Raw genomic sequence first — 19,733 nt, 5'->3', positions numbered from 1 at the left:
CACCTGCAACAATCTCCCACTGGGCATCCAGACTCTAGTTTCATTTGGTTCTTGACCAAAAAGTTAGAAGGGTTTTGGGTTGTGAGCTTTTTTATAGCAGAAACCAAGAGTGGCTTCTTGATGGAGGTTTCTCAAAAAACTAAAAATAGAACTACCATATGACCCAGCAATTCCACTCCTGGGTATATATCTGAAAAATACAAAAACACTAATTCTAAAAGATACATGAACCCCAGTGTTCATCCCATGTACCCCAATTATTTACAATTGCCAAGATATGGAAGCAACCTAAGTGTCCACCAACAGATGAATGGATAAAGAAGATGTGGTATATATACACAATGGAATACTACTGAGCCACACACAAAAAAATGAAATTTTATGATCAAGGGATCAATCTAAGAAGAAGATATATCAATTGTAAATATATATGCACCCAACATAGGAGCACCTCAGTATGTAAGGCAAGTGTTAACAGACATAAAAGGAGAAATTGACAGTAACACAATAATAGTGGGGGAGTTTAACACCCCACTTACATCAATGGACAGATCATCCAGACAGAAAATCAATAAGGAAACACAGGCCTTAAATGATACTTAGGCCAGATGGACTTAATTGATATTTATAAAGCATTCCATCCGAAAGCAGCAGAATACACGGTCTTTTCAAGTGCACATGGAACATTCTCCAGGATAGATCACATGCTGGGCCACAAAGCAAGCTTCAGTAAATTTAAGAAAATTGAAATCATATCAAGTATCTTTTCCGACCACAACACTACAAGATTAGAAATTAACTACATGAAAAAAACTGCAAAAACCACAAACACGTGGAGGTTAAACAATATGCTACTAAACAACCAGTGGATCACTGAAGAAATCAAAGAGGAAATCAAAAAAACCCAGAGACAAATGAAAACAAAAACACGATGATCCAAAACCTATGGGGTGCAGCAAAAGCAGTTCTAAGAGGGAAGTTTATAGCAATACAAGCTTACCTCAGGGAACAAGAAAAATCTCAAATAAACAACCTAATGTTACATCTAAAGCAACTAGAGAAAGAAGAACAAAGAATGAAATTTTGCCATTTGCAGCAACATGGGTGGACTTGGAGGGCATTATGCTAAGTGAAATAAGTCAGATAGAGAAAGACAAATACTATATGATATCACTTATATGTGGAATCTAAAAAATACAACAAACTAGTGAATGTAACAAAAGAGAAGCAGACTCACAGATAGAGAGAACAAACTAGTGGTTACCAGTGGGGGGAAGGGGCAATATAGGAGTAGGGGATTAAGAGGACAAACTATTATGTATAAAATAAGCTACAGGGACTTCCCTGGTGGCACAGTGGTTAAGAATCCACATGTCAATGCAGGGGACACGGGATTGAGCCCTGGTCCGGGAAGATCCCACATGCCGCGGAGCAACTAAGCCCGTGAGCCACAACTACTGAGCCTGCGTTGTAGAGCCCGCAAGCCACCACTACTGAAGCCCACGCACCTAGAGCCTGTGCTCTGTAACAAGAGAAACCACTGCAATGAGAAGCCTGCGCACTGCAAGGAAGAGTAGCCCCCGCTAGCTGCAACTAGAGAAAGCCCACGTGTAGCAACAAAGACCCAACACAGCCATAAATCAAAAAAAAAAAAAAAAAAAGCTACAAAGATATACTGTGCAACACAGGGAATATAGCCAATATTTTATAATAACTACAAATGGAGTATAACCTTTAAAAATTGTGAATCACTATATTGTACACCTGTAACATATAATATTGTACATCAACTAGACTTCAGTAAAAAAAAAAAAAAAAAGAGAGACTGGCTTCTTGTGTCTGAGTATATTTAGACTCTTTAGTGTTATTTTCATTTGTCAGCATTGATTCACTTCAGAGAAACTATCACCATGTTTCTTACAGAGTTCAACTCTCTTCCTGTATCCACAGAAACGACCTCCATGATGGTTCCTCCACAATAGGCCTCTGCTCTGGGCCGGCCCTGGGCGCTAGGATTGAGACCCAAGAGGTGGCTTTGGGAATGCCAGTCCCAGGGCCCTGGAGATACAGGTGGGGCAGATCTGGGCTGCATAGCCGATCACAGCACCATGAAAGTGATGAAGGACTCAGGCTTCTCACCCGGAAGCACCAGGTGGTAGGCGTTCATCCCCCACCTGGCAGACGCATAAATCATTTCCCTCTTTTAATTACACCAGTACCAGCCCACTTACAAAGCCCTCCACCAGAGCCTTGTTCGAATCAGAGCGCTCATTGAGGGGCTGGCTGGGACCTGCAATCAGATGGGTCTGTCCTGGTTCCAGGACAGCCCTGGCCTCGGCATCTCTGGGGCAGACCCCACTGGAGCTGCTCACCTTGTAGCAACTGCAGTGTCCGGCCACCCCTCGCTGCTCCCTGCCCTGGTCCCCCAGGACACCACCTGTTGGAACCCAGCTTATTCAGAAGTGTGAAGGGCCCACATCTGGAATCTGACCATGTTCCTCACCTGACTCTGCCCCAGCCACGCTGCGCCCCCACCGGCTGCTCCTCAACCACCCCAGGCCTCAGCCTGGCTGTGCTCTCCACCAGGGACAGTCTCCCCACGTACCAGTGAGCTTCGCTCCCTCACCTCCAAGTCTTCGCTCCACCGCCATCTTCCGTCCAGGTTGCCACGTGGCCCAAGCCCAGCTTGCTCTAGCTCACTTTCTTCCCACAGCACTTACATTTCTAGCACACTCTACAGCCTAAAGTTTCATCAAGTTTATTGTTCTCTGCTCTCTCTCCCCTGCCAGAGTATCAGGTCTGCATTTACTTTGTTCCACAGTGTAGCCCAAGCTCTTGGAATGTAGAAATGCTCAAGAAATGTTTGAATGAATATAGGTCTCCCGGTCTTGCCATCCCCTCCTCCAGCCTCAGCTCCCAGCGTCCCGGGGACTCTGCCTCTGAACCCTGATCAGCACACCCACCTGTGACAACGCAGACCAGATCTTCCACTGGGGGCCCCTCGTTGCTCCCAGCCACGTCCACACTAGCTCCCCTACCTTGCTCATGCCCTTTCCCACTCAGCTCATCTTCCTGAGGCCAATCGTACCTCTCCCCACCTTCCAGGTGTGCACAATGAGCTCGCCTCCTCCCTGAAGCCTCCCTGGATTAGACTAACTTTATCACCACCTGACTTCCAATGGTCCCTAAGTGGGAGCCACGCATTTGTTTCAGTTCTTAAGCTTCTTCCTCCTTCATTCTTCTCCACTCTGGAGGAGAAGGTAAATGGGTGCAGGAGGGTGGATACCAGCGCCTGGTTACGAATCGCGTGAGCCCTCCCAGCCCTCGACTCCTCGCCCCCTCCCCTCTCCCGGTTTTCCTCCTTCCCCTCTGGCTGCCCTTTCTCGGGCTCCTCTTCCCCCGAACCCCAGGCTCTGTCCTCCCCATGCTCTCCCCAGGTGATTGATCTCCAGTGGCTTTGGCCCCAAGGCCGTTGGTGCTCCCACCCCATTCTTAGGGCCAGCTCAGGCCTCTGTCCTCAACTCCAGACCCACCAGCCAACCATCTCCCCTGCTGTCCTGTGCCACCTCCAATGCCACGTGACAAAGCCTGGAACTCCTGAGGCCATCCCTCTCCCTCGTGTCCTGTGTCCACAAGGGGGATCTGATCAGACAGAGTTTTCCTTTGCCCTCACCCTGGACAGCGGCTGGTCACTGAGCCCTGAAATTTCTCGTGCCCCCCCATAGCTGCTCCCTGGCCCAGGCCACCATCTCCTCCCTGCCCTCTGCCTTCAGCCTCCTTCTACTTTGTCCCCAGCCAGGGCTGAGTAAAGGCAGCTTAGGTGGCAGCTCTCCAGTCGGACCCAGTCGGACCCTCTAGGGCTCGCACCGCCTGGGGAGTGAGTCTGAGATTCCCGCACACTGTCAAGCTTTGCCACGCCTCCACTCCTCTCTCACCATGCCTCCCATCACCGTGGCTTCCCATCCTTTGCCCCTGCTGTTGTCTCTGCTGTGAGCACGCCCAGCCCTCACCTGGAGAATCATCCCCCCTCAGCTCAGCCAGCGCCTCCTGCAGCACACCTACTCTAGGACAGACCCTCTCCTCTCAGGGGACCGATGGCCTGCGGACACTTGGTGCTCCGTTTAGTCTACAATTCCTGTGTGTTCTGCCTTTCCTGGCTGTCCACAGGCATCCCAAACTCCACATGAGAAAAAACAGAGCCCCGATCGTCCCCCACTGAAGCTTCCCTGGGTCCGCCCTGTCTTACCCACTGTGTCCTCCTCAGTCTGTGGCCTCAGCGGAGAGCTCTCCATGTATTTGTTGAATGAGTAAATGTCTGTGAGTGATTTACCGCTCTTTAAGTATATAAATTAGGTATCCTTCTGAAAGGAGAACACTTGCTTGAACGCTGATGTGCTTTCTTGGGTGCTAAAGAGAGGTGTGGACTCCTAGCTAGAAGGTGTGGATCCATCTGGGTCTGACAGGGGGCAAGGTCACCTGTGGCAATCACAGTGGAAAAAGGTGACAGCTTGTACCAGGTGCTGCTGGTGCCCTTCCTGGGCTCGCTGGCTGGGCTTCCAACGGCCAGGGCTGCAGCTCTGCCTGGGTAAGTCGACACCCCACCCTCCATGGAGCCCTAAATAAGACATGGTCCCAAATGCTCCTTGGCAAATGGCAGACTCTTAAAAAAAATGTCAGTCCCCTCTCTACCCCCTTGTCCTGGACAGTTTCTCTTCAGTCTTCCTCATTTAGTCACACATGCATTCATATATTCAAACACTCAGTGTGCACTTTCCATGTCAAGCTCTGAGCTGTCTCTGGGGACAAAGACGAATCAACAGTCCCCGACCTCAGGGACTGGATCAGAAATTAAACAGGTCAGGCTGGCTGCTTTGACCCGGACGTAAGTGGGACATTCTAGATGACTTCCATAATAATACGAAATAGCTAAGTCTGGCAGGGCAATCACCCCGTGCTGGCACTGTTCTAAGCACCGTCACCTTCAAACTCATGTGACCCTCTCAACAGCCCAATGAGGAAAACGAGGTCCACGTGAGGCCAGAGTCACAGGGCGTCAGAACCAGCCTTCCATCCCGATGCTACAGGCGGGGCCCTTTAGCCAGGATCATGCCCCCCACCCAGCAGGCTCCCCTTCCGTTATGGGGGCCGCACCCTCCCTGCCCTGTTTGGCCCCAATTCTGGGGTCATCACAGCGCCCGTAGCGGTACCAGGAGGTCACTCACGTGCAAGCCTCACCAGTCTTTTGGGCCCTCACCTCTTCCTCCTTCTGGCACAGACCCCTTCCTGCCTCTGGCCTCTGGTTACAGCCGAGGGTCTCGACCTTGATTCATGCAAGAAGCACCTCCACTGAGGGCGGGCCCGGGCATCAGTCGTTTCTAAAGCTCCCAGGGGATGCCGATACGCAGCAGGGCTCAGGCATCCAGCCAGAGGCAGGCTACCCGAGGGCAGGGCCGTGCACAGTTCATCTCTGCAGCCCCAAGACCTGCCAGGGCACAACCTCTTGGCAAACGTTTGTCCAATAAATCAACGAATATAGGTTTGTTAAGAAATTAAAGTCCACATCAATTTGTAATCTTTTATTTGCTGGATATGCCCAAATACATGGAAGACAAACAATTCCATGTACTGAAAGATATTACGGATATCAGACACTCAAGTTTGGGCACAAAAAAATCACGCTACCATACACGTGATGCTTAGTGTCGAGGGGAACGCAGGGCAGAGCCAGGCAGCCCTTTTTAGTGATGGCAGAGCTGAGACTGGTTTGGATAAGAGATTTGCTCAAGCAAGGATTATATTGGCAAGAGAGCCCATTTACTGGGAGTGGGGACGTAGCGGGTGCTGGGCCAGGCCCACATATTATTCATGCTCCCACAGGTACCTTCTGAGGACGGTATCCTGAGCGCCCTTTGGCAGATGAGGAAACGGAAGCTCAGAGAGGTTGAGTGACCAGCACACAGCTGGTAAGAGACAGAGCCGGGCCCAGCCACCAGATCCTACTACTCACAGACCAGACAAGTGGCTCAAAGATAACAGCACAGAAACCCCACCTCCCGCAAAAGATGAACATCCGATACCCCAAGGTCCAGATCAATGGCGGCAGTGAAGACCAGCTTGGCACCAACATGACCCGTGAAACAAGAAACGACCCAAGTGACACAGCCTGTGTTCGATATCCAAAGTCCCTCGTCACACGCTCACCTCTTCCCGGCACCACCCGCGTCTGCATCAGTATCCCGCTGCTGAGATCACAAACACCCGAGGGGACCAAGGAGGGGGAGCTTGTGAGTGATGTCCTCAGGCTTTCCCCGCTTGTTCATTCCACAGGACCTAACAGCATCCTTGCTGCCCTCGCTCCCTACAACCGCAGCCATCACCTCACCTCCGAAACCATCTTAAATCAGACCAGGCCTTGACACTGCCACCTCTCCCCTCCCCCCATCCAGGCCACCTCACAGGCTCCCCCATCACCACCTGGACTGAAGGGACAGTCTCCACACTGGGAGCCGGGCTCTGTAAAGTATAAGTGAGGTCACGCCACAGCCCTGCTCAAAACCCTCTCGAAGCTTCTGCTTACACTTAAGATAAAGCCCCAACCCCTTCCCTGGCCTCCCAGGCCCTCCCTCTGGGCCTCGCCTCAGCCAGCAGCCACAGTGGTCCCTCACACACCCTAAGCGCACGAGGAACTCGCGCTGCTGTTCCCTCTGCTGAGAACGCTCTTCCCCCACGTCTTCCTTGCCCACAACTTCCCTTCAATCGGGTCTCAGCTGAAATGTCATCTCCTGTCCCCAGACCACACAATCTAAGTGACCACCCAGTCACCCCCTATCAGATCCTGTGATTTTAATTACCTTTGTAGGATACATTATCTTCTATTTTTCTGGCGATATTATTGGTTTGTTTATTTTCTGTCCCACACACAGGGACCCTTCCATCCTGTTCACCACTGCACTCCCAGAACCTTGCACAGTGCCTGGCATACAGTAGAGCATAAAAATCTTTGCAAAAGAAACAAATTAGTAGCTACTGAGGACCTATGATGTGCCAGGCATATGCTAACAAGCTGGGGCTATAAGTGGACACGGCGGACACACGCAATTATTTATATCTAGCAAAAGGCCCAGGCATTAGTCAAATAATTAATTAGATATTTAAAGAGTAGGATGATTGCTATAAAGGAAAAGAAAAAGTTCAAAGAGTGTGTGTATGTATGTGTGTGGTTTTAAAATGTACACAAATTCCCTGACACTCCTCTACCATGAGGTGGAATCGAATTCCCTGAACCTAGAAGTTGAGCAGACTCGGTTACTTGATTCCAAGGAACAGAATGCAGCGGAAATGATGCCGCATGATTTCCTCAGTTACATCATCAAAGGCGTACAGCTTCTACCTGCTTCTCAAGCTTGGAACCCTGCCACCATGCTGTGAGGAAGCCCAGGCCACGTGGAGGAACAAGACCAGCTGGGGACCCCCCCAGGAGCCAGCATCCGCCACCAGGCACGAGCAAGGGAGCCTTCGAGATGGCTCCAGCTCCAGCCAACTGATGACGATTGCATGGAGACCCCGAGCAAGACCCTCCTGGTGGAGCCCCGTCACCCCCCATAGCTGCTGAGAGGAAAGGACAGTACACTTGGGTTGCTTTTTTAACCACTAACTTTTGGCGTGACTGACTCCATAGCCATCGAGAACCAGAACAGGGAACGGAGTGACCTCTGTAGAAGTCAGGGGAGGTTTTCCTGGAGGATATTTGAGCTGAGATCTGCCTGAGTTGAGGTTAACTACTTCGAGGGGATGCCTGGCAGACACAAGGACTAGTATATACAAGAGGCTCCGAGACGGGAAGGAGCGAGGCCCATTCAAGGAAAGGAAAGGGGACCCCTGAAGCTGACTCTCAGAGATGGAGGAGGAGAGCTAGGCAGAGGACTCAGCAGGAAGTAATCCGGTGACCCGGAAGTACTTCCCCTCCTTCCCAGCTGGGCCGCTGGGAACAAGTAAGTCACCCTCTCTGAGTCCCAGGCTCCTAAGGGAAATTGGGGCTGATACGACCTCCTACAAAGGAGTACGTGAGGATTAAACGAGAAGAGAAGCACAGAGCTTCCACCTCAGTACCGGGGGCTGAGTACCAGTTCCTCCTAGTGTTCTGGCTGAGTAAAAAAAGCCTTCTAGAACTTCCACAGTCCCATTTGCTTCTCTCTGTTAAAACGTGGCCCTTGGCACATAGGAGGGGAACCAGGTGACCCCATTCCTCGCTCCGCCACTGCTGTGTGACCTTTGCGGAGTCAACCTCTCTTCGGGTTTTTCTAAGAATAAAATAAACGCAAAAAATCAAATCTATCTCAGTGCTTTGAGCTCCTTAAAGACAGGCACTATGGGAATGCAGGCTCACGCCTCTGTTCTGCTACAGCTATTTTTGGCCCCATCAGCCTCAGAAGCAGGTCTCGTGGAGGGGGTGTACATGCTCTTCCTTGAGGGCTGGTACACATCTCCTTCCTCGGCCGCAGCGTCTGAGTCACGCGCGGGGACGAGTGGGCCATCGCTGACATTTACAAAGTCGGCCCAGTCCTGAGCCCTGGCAGCTGCCGTGGGCTTTTTGGTCGGGCCCTCGAGCACGTCTGTTCCTTTGCTTTGCCAGTGTCCACCCCTGCCCATGCCTTCCAGAAATACTTTCACCCAGGGACTCTGGGGCTGACCCTGGGGATCACAAGCCTGGTGACAGCTGCCCCTAATGGGGGAAGAGTGGTGTTCTCAGTAGACCTTTTCTTTTCTGTTGAATACCTAGGGGCATCTACACATCCTTAAAGCGCTCATTTCCTCCCTGAGTTTCTATTCAGATGCTCCTTTCTCAGCAGCGAGGTGCCAGAACCATGTTTAAACAACTCACGACCTGAACGTCAGTGACCTAGTATTATTATTATTACTACTACTGTTATCACTAGTATTACTTATTAGCTGCCATTCAGTGAGTGTTACTTGGGTTCCAGGCTCTGCGCTGTGTTAACTTCATGGCATGGATTTCTCACAACCGCCCAGCCCATATGCAGCGGGTGTTGTCATTAGCCCCATTTTACAGATGTGGAAATTGAGGTCCCAAGCTGTTAAGGACACGTTGCCCAAATCACTTAGCTCATGAACAAGGGTGGACCCCAGATCTAGAGGGCAGGACAGCCAGGCTGAGCCACTGTGCTGTAACACCACTTTTCAGCTTGTAGTTTCTGCCAAGTACAGGCTGTATAATTTCCAGTCTTCACTTCAATCCCTCCTGAGGTTAAGTATCATTAGCTCCACTTTACAGATGAGGAAACTGAGGCTGAGAGGGATGAGATGTGCCGAGGGTCGCAGAGCTAGGAGTGGAAGACCTGCATGTGACTCCAAAGTCCCTTGACTTGATTGCCATTCTCTAGGACGCTGGTTCTCAAAGGGTGTGCCCTGGCCGGCCAGCGCATCAGTGTCACCTGAGAATATATTAGAAATGCAAATCCTCCGCCCCACCCCAGACCTACTGAATCAGGAATTCTGGGGATGGGATTCAGCAACCTGTGTTTGGACAAGCCCTCCAGGGGATTCGGACCACACTTGCATTTGAGAATCACCCAGTCTAGTGCCTCCCACTGTTTGCAAAAGTTTACAAAGTGCAGCTGCCCTAGGCAGTCGCCACCTAAAGTGTGAAGGGCGTGGGCAGAGTTTGGGAAACAAAGGGCAGAAACTGGAGATGCTGGCCAAGAATCTTCTACATCACAAGAACCCTTTCCAAGTTCCTTCTCGGTGGCAAGTAGGACTCAGGGCAAGGCTGTCTCAACAGACGTCCCAGGGCGGCTGGGGGGGGGGGCAGCCGAGCTGGGGACCCACAGACAAATGTGGGGCTGAGCTGCCCCCATGATCAACACATTCTAGAATGGAGCTGGAGGCGGGGGGTGAGGGGACAGTGCTCTTGAAAGTTTCACAGTAAAACAAAATAAAACAGAAGAAATAAATTGAAAAACCACGTTGCCACTGCCAGAAGGGTGGCCCAGCAGTAGGTGACCCACCATCCCAGTTTGCCCAGGACTACAGGGTTTCCCGGGATGCAGGGCTTTCATGGTTAAAACCAGGAGAGTCCCGGCCAACTCGGGATACGTTGGTAGCCCAGAGCAGCAGGGCAGCAGCAGGTGCTGTTTGGATGAAGAGGGAGGCCTGCCTGGCCACGGGGAGGATGCCCAACAATTCTGGCAAATGTTTCTGGCCCTTCCTTTTACAGGCGACTTTACAGGTCTGTGTGAGTAGGTACAGAGGTTTCCCTGTGTCCTCTTTCTCCCTCTACCCCTGACACATGTACCGAAGTCCACACTCCTGCAGAAGGACATTCCTGCAGCAGGGCGCCTCCTGCCTGATCCTCGGGCTCCGAACTCCGGGCCTTTGCTTCAGCCCCTCCACGGACTGTCCGGCCTCCCTGTGCTCCTGCCTATCCAAGGTCTACTTGGAAATTCTCTCATGTTGTCCTGATCCTCCCTTCCTGCCCTTTTTGGAACTAAGTACCTTTCCCCCGAAGCACCTCTTTTTTCCCGAAGTCTAACACTCAGAGGCTGCTCTTTATCAGAATGGTTCTCACACAGTGGTTAGCAGCAGTGGATACCGGTCCCGTCTTCCAAAGCGCTTGCCGTTTACATGACTCCTCCAGTCAACCCCATTGGTGGGTGAAAACCTCACGCCTAAAACTCAGGCTTAAGCTTACCAGCCCTATTGCAACCCTCCTACACTGTTGGTGGGAATGTGAATTGGTACAGCCACTATGGAGAAGTATGGAGATTCCTTAAAAAACTAAAAATAGACCTACCATATGATCCTGCAATCCCACTCCTGGGCATATATCTGAAGAAAACCATAATTTGAAAAGATACATGCACCCCCAATGTTCACTGCAGCACTATTTACAATAGCCAAGACATGGAAGCAACCTAAATGCCCATCAACAGATGAATGCATGAAGAAGATGTGGTACACATATACAGTGGAATATTACTCGGCCATAAAAAAAGAATGAAATAAGGCCATGTGCAGCAACATGGATGGACCTAGAGCTTATCATACTAAGTGAAGTAAGTCAGACAGAGAAAGACAAATATCACATGCTATCACTTATATGTGGAATCTAAAAAAATGATGTAAATGAACTTATTTACAAACTGGAAATAGGCTCACAGACATAGAAAACAAACTTCTGGTTACCAAAGGGGAAAGGCTGCGGGGGAAGGATAAATTGGGAGGTTGGGATTAACATATACACACTACCATATATAAAATAGATAATCAACAAGGACCTACTGTATAGCACAGGGAACTCTACTCAGTATTCTATAATAACGTATATGGGAGAAGAATCTGAAAAAGAATAGATATATGTATATGTATGACTAATTCACTTTGCTGTACACCTGAAACTAACACAACATTGTAAATCAACTATAGTCCAGTATAAAATAAAAATTAAAAAAAAAAAGTTTACCATCCCTCTTATAATCACGCAGAGGAAGTGGCAGGGCTAGCACACCAACCCAGGCTCAGGGTCTCGACCTCTTAAGCCGTGTTCTCAGTCTTTTCATTACCCGGGCCCCGCCATTGAGAACAACTCTCCGTGGGCCTCCAGTGCACCCAACACAGGGCTGGACGCAGAGCAGACACTCGGCAAACGTTCACCAGGTAAATCAGAAGCCCTTGTGAGCGGCAGGGATGCAGGCACATCTGATGACCAAAGGAGCAAAGGCTGGCATGTGCCTGGAGCCAGCAGAAAGATGGCAGATCCAGAAAGATGGCAGGAAAGGACACTCCTAGGTGCACCCTCTGCAGATGATGGACCACTGGACCGTGAGCTCCCTGTGGGCAGGAGCTGCTCCTCTCTTGCTCATAGCTGACTTCCAAGCCCCTGCCAGCACCTGGGGAGCTCCGTGCACACCTGCTGAAGCCCCATGCCCTCTGGGAGAGGCTAATTCCTCAGGGATTAAAGAATAGGCAGAAGTCGTGGATGTGGCCATAGCTGTCTGACCGGGCAGTACTTGTGTGCGGGGTTCTGGGCTGAGCTCAGTGAGGACCAAGACAGTGCACAAAACACATTCTCTGCCACTGGTCTCGTCTGCCCGGAACCCCATGGCTGTGGGGTGCGTCCGCTGTCCTCCTGCCCAGTGTCCACGTCCTCATCCTTGGGTTACAACCCCTCTACCTGGATTTTCCTTTCAGAAGCCACCACCCTCTTAACCTCTATCCATAAACCTCAACTGTCGACCGTGGTCACATGGCCCAGGCCTGACCAATCAGCACATTCCATCTCGTAGGCCATCATGATTGGTCCAAGGATGGACGTGTGACTCAAGCTGGTCTAGTGAAAGTCAGCCCCGGGTCTTTAGTTGAATGATTGAGAAAGAGAAGCTCTCCTTGTAGGGAGATTACTAACTGTAAGGTTGATGGAATCCAGGAGCCTGGAGCCACAGAGACTGGGCCTGCCCGAGAGAAAAGGTGACCCAGGAGAAATCAGAAGAGAGAGATGGAGACGGAAACCCAGTACCATCATCATATAAGACCTGCTGCTGGAATATTCCAATACATGAGCCAAAAAACGAACATCTCTCTCTAGTTTTTGCATCACTTAAACCACTTCAAGATGGGTTTCTGCTACTTGTAACTGAAAAAGTCCTACCATAGAATCAAACTACACCTGCTGTCCTCTAACCTGGAAGTGCCCTCAGGCCTCAAGCTCACAGGAGGCCTCTGTTCCCTCACACCTGGCACCGCCACCTGCCTCCCCTTCTCCACAGCCCCCCACCTGGCTTCAGGCCTTCGTGGGTGGTCTGGGGCCTGAAGTATCTCAGTGGTCCCCTCTTTACCCCAGTCGGGCAGCTCACCCCAATCCACCCTCCACATTGTCAGGAAAGTTGACTCTGAAGCGGACGATGTGGGATCGTGTCACTTCTTTGCTTAATACCTTCGTGGGCTCATCGCTGCCCAGAGCAGAGTTTCCTAAAGGATGGGACACGTGTCCCTGCAGGCAAGTGAGCTGGTTTTGGATGACACTTGGACCTGGTGCTCAGACACACAGAAACATAGAACAAGAAACTTAGGCCCCTTTTGATTCTTTCACAAACCTTCTGATTTCTTTCTTGAGAAATATCTCCGCACGGGGCTACTACAGCTCTGCCACCCCTCTATCACCTGCTGCGCTCCCTTTTTAGCAGAAAGAAAGAAGGCCTCGAGCTCAGAACTTTCCACGACAGGCTAGAACTTTAAAACACTGGTTTGTTTGCATTTGTTTTTATGGTCACCTTCTACTTACGCAAGTGATTCTGGTTTTTCACTGATGGTAGTTATTAAAGTTTTCTTTGGAGATTAATTTGTATAAACACAAAAGTGAGTCTGTTTAAAGAAAAAAAAAATAAGGCAAACAACAGGAGGTATTTGGATAGGTGAATGTTTGGCAAACAACGATTCACAGGATGAAATGTGATCTACTCGGCCAGGCACACAAGGCCCTTCACAGTCTGAGGGGCTTGGACCTCCCATGAGAAGTCCCATAGAGTCACACCTCCAAGCCTTTGCTCTTGCTGTTGCTTCTGCCTGGACGCCCTTTCCCCACCGCCCCTCCAATGACCTAGAACAATTCCATTTATCATGAAGACCCAAGTCAATGTTGCTGTTTACTGTGGCTGTAGTTTGGCCCAACTACTCAAGGATTTCCAGTGCACCTGGAGAACAATTTCTGTGCTCTCTCAGGTCACTTTTTGTGGGTTGCTGACAGAAGGCCTTCCTTGAGGCCGAGAGATCCCAGAGACCAGAACGGTCTTTCAGGTCTGTGTCTGGCACAGATGCTCGGTTCGCACAGGATGAACTGAACAGACTGTAACTGGCGGATGTGGATCCATCAGGTACAAACACACCTGGAAGCAGCATGGGCCTGGAGCTTGAGTAGCGGAGGGAGAAGGAAGTTCATGGAAGGGAAGGGAGTGAGGGGCCAGGGGCCTGAGGCGGGGCCCCACAGTACAGCCCAGGGGTTCCTTCAGGAGAGAGGAGGAGGGTGAGAATCTTGGGAGGGCAGGATCCTGCAGAGGCCTGGAGCAGAGGGCCTGGTAGGCTGAGGTTCTTGACTTTAACTTGCACTTGAATCATCTCAGAACTTGTTAGGATGCCACTTCCTAAGTCCCACCCCAAAGGCTCTGACTTAGTGGGTTGAAGTGGCCCTGTGCAGCTGCACTTTAAAACGAATGCTTCAGGTGATGCTGAGGGCCACACTTTGAGAAGCACTGAGCCACGGGTGTCAGGGAAGAATGGAGACAGGTGGGGGCCTAGCAGACAAAGTGCAGAAACACACGTGAACTGCAAAAGATTCCACCAGAACACTGCATCCCTGCCTGCACACCGCAAGCTTGGAAACACGGCTTACCAGAGAATAAGCCTCGTCAAAGTTATTTAAAATATGGCCCCAAGTAACTCAATGGAGATGTGTTTAATGAGGTGGATCCACACATGAGCTTGGGCATTCTATAGGCGCAACTGGAGTGATCAAACCAAAATACAGAATCTCCTGTTAGAGACCTTATCAACTGGCAATTGTAAGCAGGGAACTTAACCCCTACGGGTCAGGACTGAAGCCATTTCTGGCTAAAGAAACCCTCCTTTGTTTGCAATCAAATTGTTCAGAGATGAAATCAAGGCAAAGAAGGGACCCGGGCGGGGGAGGGGATGCGGGGGTGTGTGTGTGTGTGTAGCAGAACTCGCTGCAAATAGCTAAACGGCACCCGTGTAACTTTGCTCTCAGAGCCTCCACTTCGGTTCTATACTAATTGCTCCCTTACACATGAATTAAAATCAAAAAATGAAACCATGCTCACGGGAGGGGTATTTCAGACCAGCGCCCATGGCTGCCCCCCTTCAAGGTCTGGCCTTCGGAACAGTCCAGGCAGAGCCACTCATCAAATGGAGATTGACTTTTATCTGATTAACCAATGGAGAAACATCTTTCTCCATCTCACAGGAACATTCTGTGGGAAAGGCGTTTTGCAGACTGCAGGGAAAAGTTGGGTCTTGGCTTCCCTCCTGCTCGGCCAGTGGAAAATTACAAAGGAAGCAAGGCTGCCCTCTGCTTCCTGGCTTCCCGGGAACCTGCTTCCCAGGTCCTTCCTGGGCCCCGGAAAACGCGAAGAGAAACCGGAACCAGGGATGAGCCTTTACTTACCTGGGGCGGAGAGGAGTCGGGGCGGCGGCGGGGGCGGCGGGGGCGGCGGCAGCGGGGGCGGGGGCCGGCACTGGCAGATGTGTTGACAGCTGTCGGTCACCTTGGAGCAGGACTTCCGGGGCTCCCCGTGCGTCACCTGCAGGAATGGGCACGGGCGCCCGAGAGAAGCCGATGCGGCAACTGGGAGCCCAAACGGAACCACCGCGGCCCACCCACCCCTGCAGACCTAGGCAGAAAGAAGAGCCAGAAGCTGGGCTGGTTCACAGGGAACAGTGTTATGCGGGGCTGGCCTGGCAGGGATGGAGACCTAGGTTGTATTTCCAGCTCTGTGGGACTGGGGCAGTTGGCTTGGGCATTCATGAGAGGCTTCTAGAATCTCCCCATCGTGCAAATGAGGAAACTGAGGCCCAGGCAGGAGAAGTGGCCGCCTGAGGTTCTCACACCCAGATGGTGACAGGGCACTGATTTTACCTTCTGCGTAACCTGACCTAACCGCTTCTCCCGTCTGCCCGGCTACGGTGCAGGACCAAGCCCTCGCCTCCTCTCCGGCCACAGTTCCTGATGGCCTCTCTATGTCCACTCTGGGCCAAGGTCCCCCCATCTTGGGGGAGGAACCTTACCCGGCCAGGCCTCTGCTCTGGCGGTGCACGTGACGAAGGGGAGCAGAACAACCTCCCCAGTGTGATCCACGAGCCACCCGAGTGGCCTTGAGGGAAACACACCTGACCACACTGCCTGCACCCACCGCCCCGCCATGCCCGAACGCTCACCCACAGCTCAGGGGAATCATGAGGCCACAGGGCCCTGCAAGGGAGGGCTCCCCTCCCCTCCTGCTCTGCTCTCGAAGCCCTCCTGCCAGTGCCTGGCCCCTGGTCATGCTCCCTCCCTTTGAGCACGCTGCTCCAGTGGCCTGGAATCTTCTCCGACACCTTCCCCTCTGCTTTACCCATTACTCAGCTTGGCTCTCACCTCCTCAGGGAAGCGTCTCTGACCCCCCCCGACCAGGTCAGATCTCCATTTTACAGGTTCTCCTGGCACCGGATTTCACTCTGGGTGGCAGAAATCCACATTGGGCTGTTCAGCTAGCTCATCCGCCTATCTACCACTGGACTCTAAGGTCTATGGGGTCAGGGGTCAGGCCTTTTATTTTTTCTCTCGCCATCATAACACCTAAGGAAATGCCTGGAATTCACCAGAATCCACACCTCTTGATTCCTGGGCTGGTGTTCTTTCAACACCAGTCCCACTTTCCCCATCTGTAAACTAAAAAGGGGAGCAAAAGTGGGTTGTGTTCACCCAGTGGTTCCCAGCCCTTCTTGCACATTAGAATCTCCAGGCAGCTTTAAAAAATACTCATGCTTGAGCTTTTCCCATGCCAGTTAAGTCAGAATTTCTACAGGTGGAGCTGTGCATGTGTATTTTGTTGAAGCATCCCAGGTTAAACTTCTAACGTGTAGCCAGTGAGAGAATGGCTGGCTTAGACCAACTGCCAGCATCCCTCTCTATGGCAGAGTGCCATAAATCTTTGAACCTAGCATTTTTTGCCTGTCCAGAGAACAGCTGATGTAAAGACATGAAGGAAGAGTTGGTGGTCACCCCCTACTTCAGTGATGCCCACAGTTCATTTCTCTGGCTGTCATCTCCAGGGAGTAGAAACCCAGAACCCCAATTTCCCTGCAACCAGCCACGGAAGGCCTGTCTTTGGAGGCCAGTGCAAACCCTTTGCTGCACGTGTTCCAGGCCTGCAGAGAGAGCCAGCAGGGCTCGGCTGCTCCCTTGCCACTTGGCAGATGTGAACAGGATGGGTAATGGCTACCGGAATGGCAGCAGGCGGTGGACTGATTTACAGCCCTGACTTAATATTGACGAGGCCACGAAGCTCCTGCTCACCACCTTTTAGTGTTTTTAAAGGACCACTGACTGCATTTCAAACTCTGGAAGGCAATCTTACCTCCCACCGGGAAGAGCATATCCTCAGACGGTGAGCCTTTTCTGTTATTTTACGGAGATGGTTAACTCCTTAGACGTCATGGCAAATCCACTGGCTTCTCCCCCAGCGTAGTTGTCAGCCCTCCCATCACCATCTGGATTCTGACCTTCTAAGACCATGGCGGTTGCTCAAAATCTCCCTTCTCCCAACGGCTGGCCTCTGAGATTGCTTCTCCGCTGAACTCTACCAAGTGTGCAAACTTCAAGCAATGCCATTGCCAAAGCAATTACTTTCCCACTCTCCAAGGTGCAATTTATGCAAGAGCGTTCAAGGGGAGCACGTTTCTTTAACCTGGCCCAACACAATGACCTATTTCCGTGAGAGGCTGTAAGGGCACATACGTATAAGAGTGCTTAATGTGATGAAATTACAGGCAGGGAAACCAGGGCCAAGTTTCAAGGCTGAAGTGGGGGAAGTGAAGGCACACACTGTGTGTTAAACATCTGTGGTCTCTCGTATAACGGTCCCACTGAAATGTGAGCGGGCACAACTGTTTACCCAAAGGTCATCAGAAAATTAGCCAGCCTGGGCGGGCTGTCCTTCTCCCCGAGGCGGGGACCCCTCGGGCTCCTCACTGGTTTGGTCCAGTGCAGGCCTGTGGCCGCTGAGCCTCCCTAGACTGACAGCTGGTTACACAGGTCCTTTATCCACTTGCCAACTTCTATGCATCCTTCAAACCCAGCTCTTACATGGCTTTCCCAGGCAAGCTGTCCTGAACCCCACGCCCCACCAGATTAGACCCAGCTGCCCAGTGCTGCCCCTTCACCTCGTAAACCCTCCCCTTTGGGGCACCTTTCCCACTGCTAATGTCCTCCCACACTAAGTTGTGAGCATCTTGGAGCAGAAAGGTGGGTGGGTCTGTGCTTTATCAAACCTGACCAAGTGTGACTTCCTGAGCCCTACTGTGTGTCAGTCATGGGAAACAGGCTCTCCTCTCACCATGAGGATAATCAAGAGAGGTAGCTCTTGTCATCCACACTTACTGGCTGGGACGACAGGCTTGGCAAGGCTAAGTGATTCACCAAAGTTGCACAGGGCCCGGCGTTCCGCTGGTGCTCAGTAAAAATGTGTGCTGGGGATTGTCTGCCCAGCAGTGGAGAAACATGGGATCTACCCTATCCCTCAGCTCCGGGTCCACTTTGGGGTTCTGCGGGTCGGCAGTGTTGTGTTTAGACCAGCAGAGAGGAAATCTCAGTACCACGAGCTTGTCTCAAGGCCTGGCTTGGTTGGTTTACATCCTGGGGAGTCTTACAAGGAGAAGAAACTTGCCCCTGAAGTCACTTGCTCTTAGCTAGACTTGACCAAGAAGGAGCAGAGGCCCAGAGAGGTCAATGACCCGCCTAAAGCTGGTATCGCGACTTCCTGTGAACACTTTTTATTCCAGTTGTGCCATCTCCTGCCTTCCTGTCCCTGCTCTGCAGCGTTCTCCTGGGGCCAGAATCCTGAGGCACAGAGAGGTCCTGCACTCACCTGCATTTGGTCCCTGGCACTGTGGTCTGGGGGACATGGTGCTGTGGCAGCCACTTCCCACTTCTGGCCAACCAGTGTAGCTCTCTGGCCCAGTCCTCCTAAATAGTCCTTGAATCCATCCACCTCGCCTCACTCCCAGTGCTACAGCCCTAAACCAGGACACCATCACACCTCCACTGGGTAGCCTTGCCTCTCTCCTAGGGTTGCCAGATAAAATACAGGACACCCCTGTAAAGTTTCAGAGAAACAACAACATTTTTTAAGTATAAATATGTCCCAAATATTGTATGGGATATACTTAATGCTCAAGAACGATCCATTGTTCATCTGAAAATTTAACTGGATCACCTGTATTTTTATTTGCTGAATCTGGCAACCCTACTCTCACCAGCCCCTGTGCCCCTTGCCTCGCCTGCTCCCTGAATCCAAACTTTGTGCTGGAGCTGGACTGAGATTTCTAAAATGCCAATCTGAGATTGTATCGTCTCTTTCTTAAAACTTTCCACAGTCCCCAGAGCCCTCAGGATCAAGTCCAAACTGTAAGACACGATGTTAGTGGCTTACAACAGAGGCCTCACCTGCGTTCTTCCAATGCCTTGCCCTCTCCTCCCACCTCGGGGCTGCTCCCTCCACCGCCTGGACACTTCACTCACGCTAGCATCCTGACTCCTGATTTCTCCTTGTTCATGTCTCAGCTGAAGCACTGCATCTGCGAGGTTTCTCTGAATCTTCCACAAGCTCCTGTTTCTAAGCTATTTGCTCCTACTGAGCACTCTTGCCTATTATGACTTGTCTAACAATCTCTCCAGTGCTAGACTGTCAATGCCATGAAGGCAGGGATCCTTAGATCCCTTGCACTTAACACGGGGGGACCTGGCAAACAGTAGGTGCCCAATAAATGCAGCTGACTAAATAAGTGAAGCTGTAATGGCTTCATCGCTTGGGTCTGGGATGGCTCCTCATTGCCACACAGAGACCCACAGGCCCGGATCAGAGCCTGTCTCCATGACAATTGCTTTAGGGGGGCGCCCACAAGGATGATGGCTTCTGGTATCTTTTATCGAGACAGGCCAGCACCAC

At 51.3% G+C, this 19,733-nt stretch overlaps 1 protein-coding gene across 3 annotated transcripts in view; it reads right to left on the bottom strand.

The window, feature by feature from the left end:
* PRIMA1 (proline rich membrane anchor 1) overlaps window positions 1-19,733 on the bottom strand; it is a 62,037-nt gene that overhangs the window by 38,688 nt on the left and 3,616 nt on the right. For all 3 annotated transcript variants that reach the window (XM_082451461.1, XM_082451463.1, XM_082451462.1), the window contains exon 3: window positions 15,194-15,329. In XM_082451461.1, the coding sequence (XP_082307587.1) occupies window positions 15,194-15,329 (136 nt within the window). The remainder of the gene's footprint in view (window positions 1-15,193; window positions 15,330-19,733) is intronic.

Source organism: Balaenoptera physalus (assembly GCF_965194825.1).
Source record: "Balaenoptera physalus genome assembly, chromosome: 2".
Classification (NCBI taxonomy): Eukaryota; Metazoa; Chordata; class Mammalia; order Artiodactyla; family Balaenopteridae; genus Balaenoptera; species Balaenoptera physalus.
The sequence above is the reverse complement of the archived record's forward strand: the minus strand, read 5'-3'. Positions and strand labels throughout refer to the sequence as shown.